The sequence below is a fragment of the Hippopotamus amphibius genome, chromosome 6 (genome assembly GCF_030028045.1).
Source record: "Hippopotamus amphibius kiboko isolate mHipAmp2 chromosome 6, mHipAmp2.hap2, whole genome shotgun sequence".
Lineage (NCBI taxonomy): Eukaryota > Metazoa > Chordata > Mammalia > Artiodactyla > Hippopotamidae > Hippopotamus > Hippopotamus amphibius.
Genome location: NC_080191.1, coordinates 22,700,565 through 22,712,289, shown reverse-complemented (window position 1 = coordinate 22,712,289; position 11,725 = coordinate 22,700,565). Strand labels below are relative to the sequence as shown.

The 11,725-nt window shown below is 38.7% G+C and overlaps 1 protein-coding gene across 1 annotated transcript; it reads left to right on the top strand.

The window, feature by feature from the left end:
• The first annotated feature begins 435 nt into the window (after nt 1-435).
• LOC130855649 (lamina-associated polypeptide 2, isoforms alpha/zeta-like) lies at nt 436-2,109 on the top strand. Its single transcript, XM_057739519.1, has one exon. It carries the CDS (start codon nt 436-438, stop codon nt 2,107-2,109), a length of 1,674 nt encoding a protein of 557 aa, XP_057595502.1.
• The last annotated feature ends 9,616 nt before the right edge of the window (nt 2,110-11,725 follow it).

Sequence of the window (11,725 nt, the reverse complement as noted above, 5' to 3'; positions counted from 1 at the left end):
CAGGTGGGAGGGAGTCGCGGGAGGGAGGGGATATGGGGATATATGTATAAATACAGCTGATTCACTTTGGTGTACCTCAAAAGCTGGTACAAGAGTGTAAAGCAATTATGTTCCAATAAAGAGCTTAAAAAAAAAAAATTTCCCTTATGGGGAGGAGGGAGGCCAGGACCGCATGAGGGAGGCAGGGCATCACGGGCCTTGTGGGCGGCTCCTCCCCGGAAGCGGAAGTGGTTTGCAGCCCTTTCCGCCTGTGGCGTCAGCGGTAGTCACCTCCGGGCACGCACGGGGGCAGGGCGGGTCACGCAGGGAGCGGTTGGCTGGGCGAGCGGCTGGCTGGGCGAGCGGCTGGCTGGGCGAGCGGCTGGCTGGGCGCTGAGGGGGAGGCAGCGGCGGGACGGCGGCTGAGAAGATTCCAGCAGGCAGGCCGCTGGGGAGATGGGAGATCCAGGGTCGGAGGTAATAGAATGTGTCCCTCTAGCTGGGCCTGAGGCGTCCGAGTCAACACCAGAGGAAGATGAAGATGACATTCAGTTTGTTAGTGAAGGACCGTTAAGACCTGTCCTGGAATACATTGATCTGGTCAGCAGTGATGAAGAGCCTAGCGCCTCTCAGAGTGAGAGGGTGCCTGAGTCTCAGGTGCCATCCTCTGAGAGGCATCGCCCAGAAATGTGCTCCAGCTGCAGTGTTCCTCTTCCCAGTGGAGACGGCAGCTCCACCTGTGGGATTTGCACCAGCAGTCCACAAAGGATAGTATCTAAACCTTCTTCTGTTGAGAACCCATTGGAGAACCAGAAAAATGATCAAAGTAATTCAGATATTAAGATCTCTGAGACAGAGACACTTAAGCCATCACAAAATTGCCAGATTTTGCCTTCATCTCCACTTCTGGTCCCCCAAGAATCTTTGGCCTCTTCAGAGGTAAAGGAGGGTTTAGCTGTAGAGTCTTCTGCTTCACAGCACGGACAGGATGTCATCCTCTATCTCCAGAAGCAAGTGGCTGAGATGTCCCGAGTGATATGTGATCTGCAGTCCAGGAGCTGTTTCCAATTTCACCATTCTAGGCCAAGTGAGAACTCTTCGGTTCCTTGTGACATCTCTATCTCCAAGGAAGAACATTTATCCACAGTTGATGAAGCTGACCGCAAATCCCCCTCAGCCGATGACAAAGGGCAGCCAGCTGACCCTAGTCAGTCTAGTTTCACAGCGCTTTTGAAGAGAATGGAACAAAGAGGGGTTATCAAGAGAGTCACGTTACAGTCCCAAGCAGAACCGTGTGAAAGGAAACCTGATTGTGTGACGTCTAAGAAATGTTTGGTCCCTCCACTGCATCCTCTTCTGAGAATTGCCACCACTGACGTTTTCAAAGACCCTGCCGATTGCCATCCTTCCTCCTTCATGAGACACAGGGTATATCCTGTAGCCAAGGATACCTCTCCTTTCCAACCGAATCCACCAGCCGGGGGCCCCATCGTAGAAGCGTTAGAGCACAGCAAGAGAGGAAGCACGACATCACCTCTGGATTCTACCTCAAAAGAGATGGAAGTCATGGGTTGTAGATTCTACCATGCTGCTTCCATTGCAGCCCGAGCTGCTAGCTACATGGCCTATATGACTCAGTATCAGCGTAAACTCTGGGAAGACATGGAGGATCTGGTCTGTGACCCAGAGTTTGATCGTGGAAAAGCAAGATGTATAATATCTGATGGTATGGATGCAGACCTTTGGCAGCTTTGTACTACTAGGGACATAATGGACTCTGTGGTGAGAGTTATGGCCATGGCAATAGACTACAGAAGGCATGCTTGGCTTCGACTCACATCTCTCCCTAAGAAAACCAAAGAGAAGATCTCACACTTGCCCTTTGATGGTACTTCTCTCTTTGGACAAGATGTGAATGCTGTAGTTGCAGAAGAAAACAGTATAAAAGAAAATGACCGTAAAGACCACAACAAACACTATAACCAACATCGATACTTCTATAGTCATGACCAGAAAGCACGTTATCACAGTAGAGGATACTCCAGAGGGGATTGGTACAAACACCGAAACCACCCCTATAGATACAGGAAAAAGGGAGAATCTCCAGAACGCCATGGGTATAAGAATTAGTAACCTGTTCCTTTCAGCAGTGCAGCTGTCCAAGATGCTAACTGTGCTGCTTGCTTCTCCCAACCATACAGGATATACGGGTTAGATGGGTACCTCAGAAACTCAACGCTTGTCTGGAATGATCACAACTGACATTTGAATTCTAGACTTTTGGAATGAAATAATAAAGAGACTCAGGCTTTCTTGTCCAAGTGAGCAATAGAGACTTTCAGTAGGGTTGGACAGAGGTTTACCTGTTATTTCTAGTCCAAAATAAGTCTAGAGGAGGGTACTCAGGAATCTGAATCCTCTTGTGATTAAAGAAAAATATAAAGATTTCTTCCCCCTCAGGAAAAATTTCACTAGTAAACTGAGGACTAGCAGGTGTTGGATCTGGAAATAACCTACTACAAGCTCTCTAATACCAGAGGCAGATTCTTCATTTTTAGGTCATCAGTGCTTCCTTGTTTAGGCTTCTGTCTGTCGGATCTTCACAAAATGATAAATCTGTTATAATCTCTTTATGTCAGGGTGATCAACTCACCAAGTGTCCATACTACTCTCAAGCTCTGTGAGACTTCAGAATCAGCCTTGAAGCTGTGTGTCAAGAACTGGAAGTCAAATCACAATTTGCCAAATCTAGTTCACTTCCAGTGGGGTGGCTAGATGTCTTAGGTCTACTGTGGATGCCAGATGGAAGAAGACTTTCCTACCTGTGACATCTCTGTAGAAACCTTCACAGTAACTGTCTTTACTACCCAAAGCTACACAGAATTATCTGCAGTTGTCACTGCTAAGTCTATCAAGCTCTCATATATCAACAAGCTGTGAGACCCGTTCATATTCTCTCAGGATAATCTGGGCCTTTTACCAAGAAGACCTTGACCACCTTCTAAACTTTTTGAGCTTGATAATTCATCATGCTCTAAACACAAAAAAGATAATGCTCACTAGTGCCCTGGAAATCAAGGATGCTACATCATCCAGGCTTGCAAATATGAACTCTTGAAGGAGCAAGAATTCCAAACATGCCTGACAATCTGGTCCTCTGATTGTAATAAAGAGGGTTACAGTCAGTCCTGGATTTTACTGAGAAATCCTTCAGATTCAGAGAGTAACTGTGTATGTAGTAGAGAGAACATCTCACACACTTCTCTTTCTGGATGTCCATTAACGGTTTCTCAAGACTTCAGTGACTTGTTCTTGGTGTATTGGTCCCTTAATTTAGTCAGACTCTTACTGAGAGATGACTTCTGTTTTTCTTCCCAGTTCTTCGCATTACGATTTCTCCATCAGACTGGAATTAGCAGCAGATACCTCAGTTACATGTCCTACAGATCTTTATCTTGAGGCAGTGGCTGTGCAGTGTCTCAGCCCTTAGACCCTTGTCTTCACAGCATGACTTCAGTGTTGGAGAAAATGCCAAGTTGGAGGGGTCTGAATACATCATCTAGTATTATTTGCTTGGCCAAATAGAAAAAAAATTTATCAACAGACTCATAATTTTGTAATTTACTGGTTTGTCAGACATCTGCATTATTTATTTTTTCTTCATCTGCTTGACTGTAGTATTTTGGGTCTACTGTTGGTGGACTATGACACTGTTTTCAGGTTTACATGGTTTTTGTTTCTTGCCATGGTTCCTGCCCAATGGTGACTGATATTTTCCCTGGTGTCCAACTTTTTAATAGTTTATGGGAAGCCCATTGCCCTTCCTCATCATAACCATACTCAGCACCCTTTTTGTTTACTTTTCTTCCTCTCCCTGTTTGTGCTGTAGAGGTTGAAGGTGCAGATATCCTTACTTGGAAGAAGTTACTTTATTTAGTCAGATAGTTTCAGGGTACTGTATTGATTTTTGTTTGTCCTATTTGTAGATTAAGTTTAAGCTACAGTCTTGATAAAGTCTCCTCTTGGCAAATTTGGTCAAGTCATATCTAGAGTTAATATTTACCTTTAATTTTTCTATACTTTTCACAAAGTTTTACTTCTGCTGGTTTAGGTCAATGCTAGTGCTCTAAAAACTGTCTTTCAAATTGAACCCTAGAAGAGCACCAATAACTATCTGAAAAGAAACGAGGGCCTAAAAATTCGTACAAAGATTTTTATAGTTCACGATGTCTACTCCACCAGTTCATTGGTCTCACGTGCCCTTGCTGTGGCACTGTAGTTTCTTCTGTGAAAGGACTAGTCCTGGGGAACTTGCTGGAGAGAGAGACCTTGAAACTTTCCTGTGTGGCTGCAGATAGGTGTTCCCAGTTAGCTGAGGCTACTTCACACTGCTCTGACTTTTCCATTTCTCCCTGTCCCTTCCCTGAATTGGATACTGGCTCACAAATTTGATATTTTTGAGATACTCTTATTTTCCAAAATTCAAACCAAAAATAATCATACTTGAAGACCTGATTCTTTGAAACTGCTTTGGCATTTCCACCTAACCTGCTCTTCCTTTTTAATTTTTTTTATTTTTAATTGTGCTTAAAAAAAGACATAAAATTTACTATTGTAACCATTTTTAAGTGTGTAGTGGAGTAGTGTTAACTATATTCACGTTGTTGTATACCTCCTCCTTTCCTGAATGTCTAGAGTAGCATTGCTGTTGTCCTCCTTTTGCATTATGTTGCTCCATAGCAACAGGATAAGTAGTATTGCTTTGCCACTCTGATTGATATGCCCAAGTATCTTCACAGATCTTTCTTAAAAATAAAAAGGTACTCAGGAATCTTGGAATTGGTGGTCAGGTGGCTAGCTTCTGAAGGGGTGCAGCAGTTGTGTGGGGATGGGGCAGAATGCCATAGAGTGGGAGCAGGTTTAGCTGTAGATTGGGCACTTGACTGCAGAAGAAACAATATCCTTAACAGCCCCAACAGACAACCGCACTAGTGTGTGGAACTCATAATTAGTCAGATAACAAGTTTTTACATCGTGTATGCCATGTGCAGAGCCTTCAACAGTATTCTCCATCAGGCCAGCCTCTGATGTTGGAACCGCACTAGGTCTTCTAGGAGGCCTTGCAATCATCACAAGTTGAGTAATTTGGTGTTCTTGAAAGAGATGCATTTAATGATCCTTTTTCTTTAAAATGTTATTGTTTGGCTAGATGTAAAATGTATGCGGAAGTGATATGCTTTCCCATGGTTACTGTGTGTACACAGAAATGTTGTTTCCATTCATTTTTATATGAAGTGGCTTTTTAAATTTCACACTATTGCTTAAAACTTACATTTTAATGTCTTGCGTATGTTGTTGCTGATATGTGAATTCTGTACAGTGATTTTTTTTTATGTTGTAGTTTATTTGTCCTCTGTACAATTGCATTATCTAAATGTACCATCCTTCTGAATGTTACTTTGTTTTCATTACAGCACCTTTGATCTATTTCAGAAGGTTGTAGAGTTCGTCATTTTCCCTTTATTTAAATAGCTTCATAGTAGTTATTTTAGTTATTAGTGATTGGCTAAGTTTTCTGGGCATTGAGGCAGCTTTGTTTTCCATCTCTAGGTTCTAGGTTTTTGATTACTAGCAAACAGAATACAATAGCACATTAAAAAGATCATATACCATGATCAAGTGGGGTTTATCCCTGGAATGCAAGGATTCTTCAATATATGCAAATCAATCAATGTGATACATCATATTAACAAATTGAAGGATAAAAACCATATGATCATCTCCATAGATGCAGAAAAAGCTTTTGACAAAATTCAACATCCATGTATGATAAAAACTCTCCAGAAGGTGGGCATAGAAGGAAATTACCTCAACATAATAAAAGCCACATATGACAAATCAACAGCCAACATCATTCTAAATGGTGAAAAACTGAAAGAATTCCCTCTAAGAACAGAAACAAGACAAGGGTGTCCACTCTCACCATTATTATTCAACATAGTTTTGGAAGTTTTAGCCACAGCAATCAGAGAAGAAAAAGAAATAAAAGGAATCCTAACTGGAAAAGATGTAAAATTGTCACTCTCTGCAGATGACATGATATTATACATAGAAAACCCTAAAGATTCTACCAGAAAACTACTAGAGCTAATCAGTGAATTTAGTATAGTAGCAGGATACAAAAATAATGCACAGAAATCTCTTGCATTCCTATACACTAACAATGAAAGATCAGAAAGAGTAATTAAGGAAACTCTCCCATTCACCATTGCAACAGAAAGAATAAAATACCTAGGAATAAACCTGCCTAAGGAGGCAAAACACCTGTATGCAGAAAACTATAAGACATTGATGAAAGAAATCAAAGACGATATAAACAGATGGAGGGACACACCATGTTCTTGGATTGGAAGAATCAACATTGTGAAAATGACTATATTACCCAAAGCAATTTACAAATTCAATGCAATCCCTATCAAATTACCAATGGCATTTTTCACAGAACTAGAAAAAGAAATTTTGCAATTTGTATGGAAATGCAAAAGACCCTGAATAGCCAAAGCAATCTTGAGAAGGAAAGACGGAGCTGGAGGAATCAGGCTCCCTGACTTCAAACAATACTACAAGGCTACAGTGATCAAGACAGTATGGTACTGGCAAAAAAACAGAAATATAGATCAATGGAAGCGAATAGAAAGCCCAGACATAAACCAATCCACATATGGGCACCTTATCTTTGACAAAGGAGGCAAGAATATACAATGGAAAAAAACCAGCCTCTTCAATAAGTGGTGCTGGGAAAACTGGACAGCTACATGTTGAAATTAGAACACTTCCTAACACCATACACAAAAATAAACTCCAAATGGAGTAAAGACCTAAATGTAAGGCCATACACTATAAAACTCTTAGAAGAAAACATAGGCAGAACACTCTATGACATAGATCAAAGCAAGATCCTTTTTGACCCACTTCCTAGAATAATGAAAATAAAATCAAAAATAAACAAATGGGACCTAATGAAACTTAAAAGCTTCTGCACAGCAAAAGAAACCATAAACAAGAAGACAACCCTCAGAATGGGAGAAAATATTTGCCAATGAAGCAACTGACAGAGGATTAATCTTCAAAATATACAAGCAGCTCATGCAGCGCAATATCAAAAAAGCAAACAACCCAATCCACAAATGGGCAGAAGACCTAAATAGACATTTCTCCAAAGAAGACATACAGATGGCCAATAAACACATGAAAAGATGCTCAACATCACTAATCATTAGAGAAGTGCAAGTCAAAGCCACAATGAAGTATCACCTCACAGCGGTCAGAATGGCCATCATCACAGAATCTAGAAACAATAAATGTTGGAGAGGGTGTGGAGAAAAGGGAACTCTCCTGCACTGTTGGTGGGAATGTAAGTTTGTACAGCCACTATGGAAAACAATTTGGAGGTTCCTTAAAAAACTACAAATAGAACTACCATGTGATCCAGTAATCCCACTCCTGGGCATATACCCAGAGAAAACCGTAATCCAAAAAGAAACATGTACCATAATGTTCATTGCAGCACTATTTACAATAGCCAGGACATGGAAGCAACCTAAATGCCCATAAACAGATGAATGGATAAAGAAGATGTGGCACATATATACAATGGAATATTACTCAGCCATAAAAAGGAATGAAATTGAGCTGTATGTCATGAGGTGGATAGACCTAGAGTCTGTCATACAGAGTGAAGTAAGCCAGAAAAAGAAGAATAAATACTGTATGCTAACTCATATATACGGAATCTTAAAAAAAAGAAAAATGGTACTGACGAACCCAGTGACAGGGCAAGAATAAGGATGCAGATGCAGAGAATGGACTGGAGGACACATGGTTGCTGGGGGCAGAGGGCGAAGGTGAAGCTGGCAGGAAGTGAGAGAGTAGCTTAGAGATATTTACACTTCCAACTGTAAAATAGATAGCTAGTGGGAAGTTGCCTGTATAACAAAGGGAGATCAACTCAATGATGGGTGATGCCTTAGAGGACCAGGACAGGGAGGGTAGGAGGGAGTTGCTGGAGGGAGGGGATATGGGGATATATGTATAAATACAGCTGATTGACTTTGGTGTACCTCAAAAACTGGTACAAAAGTGTAAAGCAATTATGTTCCAATAAAGAGCTTAAAGAAAAAAAAAAGTACTGGCAAATATACACTTCCTAAATAGAAGTGCTATCCTGTGATGCAGGATCAATTTCTTTTGTTGACACCAGCTAGTTTGAGATCTGTGGTTTGACGTTGGAAGCCTTATTGACCTGGTGTGGTTCAAAGAAGCAATTGAGGCAAAACTACACACAGTTTCACCAGAACATAAAACTCCTGTTTCAGGAACATTCACCTCATGTAGTGATGATTAATGCAAATATCACTGGCAGAGCATTAATATAATGATATGAAAATAAAAATAGTAGAAAAGAAGAGCAATACTTTAACATCTAAAGAATACTTTCCAAAAAATAATGATGCCACAAATGAGAGAAAAAGTGTTATGAAGTATCCCACCATAAATTAAAAAACAATTTAATGCAGCAATTGCCTCTCTGATGGGAGAGCATAAAGTATAAATGTAAGACATCAGAAAAGATGTTAAAATACAGTAGACTGTAAAACATAAGCTGGCAGAATTTAGGAAAATGGAATAAAACAAACTATCACAGAAATAAAGAAAAAATAAGTAAAAGAGAAAGCATGGGCAATGTAGAAAAGAGAGAAAGGCACGTAGACTGCAGAAATAAAAAAAGAAACCAAAATAAAATGGAAATAAGAAAAGAAAAAGAATTGGTATAAAAATGGTAGCTATAGAAGACAAGCAGAGGAGACACAACTTACTCCTGCCTAAAGAAGAAGAAAAAAAAAGTCCCCAAAGAAGGAAAAAAAAAAAAAAGAGTGAAAGAAATATTTTAAAGTACTTGTACAATTCAAGAAAATTTGAATCTAAATATAAGAATGCACCATGTACCACATCCTTCAGATTTTACCCCCAAAAGTCAATACTGAGACAAAAACTTGTAATTATACTGGACATTAAAAGTGGAGAATGGATCTTTTGGACAGGCAGGCAAAAGAAGCATTTACATGTTGAGAAAAATGAGTCTGTCCACAGACTTTTTTTTTTTAATTGGAATGTAATTGCATTACACTCTTGTACCAGTTTTTGAGGTATAGCAAGTTCAATCATTTGTATTTATACACATATCCCCGTATTCCCTCCCTCCCTCGACTCCCCCCCACTCTCCCCGTGTCCACAGACTTTGCTAGTGACATTCATTGCAGTAAAAGATATGCCGTAATGATTAAGGGAACAATTCACATTGAAGGTATACAGTCATGGATATTAATGCACGAAATATCATAGCATAGTAAGATAGACATTATAGGAGATGCAAGAGAAATAGAAACGAACCAGCAGGAGAAAATCTTAACTCACTAGTCTCAGTCCATCACAGTTTGAGTAGACCATAAATGAAGATGTTACAGACATTTAACATATTTAATGAAGTAATTTTCTATCTACCATCTATCTATCTGTCTATCTTTGTCTATCTGCCTATCAGTGTATCTCACAAACTCTACTGAGACATAGAAAACTCTCTACAGTAAAAAATGGAAAATATAGATTGCTTTTAAAACATTTGCAAAAATTGCCAACATATTAAGCCATAAAAATAAGTATTCAATTCAAACTTCAAAAAATATACATATATATGCAAATCCAATTAAAAAACACAAACAATTTGTATAAGGCCCTGGGTGAACTGTCACCTCCCTCCCCCTCCCCCATTGCCTTCTGCCTCCCTCTCTAATTCCCCCAGTGCCTCCCTGCCTATTTCTGACACATCAGGCATGCTTCGCCTCAGGGTTTCTGTCTTATTCTTTTCTTATTTTGGAATGCCTACCCCACATAACCATGTGACTTGGTTTGACTCTTCACTGTGATCTTTATCAGATATTATTTCAGTGAGGCCTTACTTGGCCATTCTATCTAAAATTTCAAAATTTCAAATCATGCCTTCACACTTTTTACCCTCCTCTTTGCTTTTCTCTTTAGCACTTTCTTTTATCTAGCATACTTACAGTACTTCAGTTCTGACGTACTTGTAACGTAGATCCTGATCATTTTCTATCTCCCCAGCTCTGGCATACACTTCAAGACGTCCCGGATTGCTGTCTCCTCTATTCACTGTTGTATTCCTGGTTCCTAGAACAGTGACTGGAAACCTAGTCGATGCTCAGTGAGTATTTGTGCAGTGAATTTCTAAAAGAACAACCACTAAGAAGAAATGATCAATTAAGGATCAGGACAAAAACCTAGGAATAAACCATGTAAGAAATGGCAAGATCTGCACTAAAAAAAACAAAAAACAAAAAACCACAAACAACAAAACTTGCAACGGTTATTGAAGAACACAAAGGAAGACTTGACTAGGTAGTTTTTGAGAAGCAGAATCACCATTATAAATACGTCCATTTTCCTGAGATAAAGTAATGTACTTTATGCAATCCCCAGTAAAATGCTAATAGGTTCATATTTCTAAAACTATATGATTATGAAGTTTATATAGAAAAAAATGAGACCATATTCAAAAATAATATGAAAAAGAAAAATAATGATTGATAAATTCTATCAGATATTAAAATATAATGCATCAGTTATTTAAAGAGTGAGGCACTGCACAAACTTAATTTACCATTTAATTCTGTTTATGAATTAAATCTTTTGAATTTTTCTTTGTGATTTTCTTTATTTAAGAAGTGTTCTTCCAAATTTATTACCTTACTTTTAGTGTTTAGAGGTTTCCTTTTTTATATTGGGCAACTCATTCCATCCATCTGGAATTCATTTTAACATTTAGTACAGAAAGGAGATAATGATGATTTTTTTTCTCCAAAAGTCTTGCCAATTTTCTTGATACCATTTATCAGTTCACACGTTGACTTATGTGCTTCCCTTGCATATATGAATTTCATATATCTATACACATATATAATCACACACATAACTGTATTTGTTTTATAAATATGAGATTCTCTCTCTCTCCCTCCCTCCACAGGATTCAGCTGAGGAGGGTTTTGTTTTTCTTTGTTCTTTTGGACACATCTGCTTCTTTGGGCAATATCATATGGTTTATTGACTTTAGTTTTATACTATTTTTTAATATTTGGTTCTCTTTGGCTAGTGTTCCTTTTATAAACTTTTTGACTATTCTAAACTGTTTATCATTCAATTTAAAATATAAAATTATTTATTAATAGAGAGTAAGCCATTGTTATTTTGATTGGGACCTTCCACAAACTTAAGGATTAGACTGAGCAGTTGACACCTTTCTGATATCAACTTTATAATCTAAGAGCACAGCATATCTCTGTTTATCTGCAGCCTCTTTATCTTTCCCAGAAAGTATCTGTGCCTTTATCACAGGTTCTCTATGTGTCTTATTAAGTTTATTCACAGGTGTTTTATATTTTTATTGCTACTGTGAATTTATGGAGTCCTTGTTTCAAATGTATATTTTAATTAATTTTGGCACTAGAGTTTTAAAATATTTTGTTTTATATCAAAAAATCAAAGATGGTTTAATAATTATCTTTTCTATCTTGCAACTTTTATTATTCAAATTTTCGTTTCATACTTTACTGGCCAAAAGTTTCAGAAAGATATGTTTAAATGATGCTGATGTGACTTTTCCTTTGTTGTCCCA

Coding starts and splice junctions, on each gene's coding strand:
- LOC130855649 (XM_057739519.1), top strand. CDS start 436: ATGGGAGATCCAGGGTCGGAGGTAATAGAATGTGTCCCTCTAGCTGGG.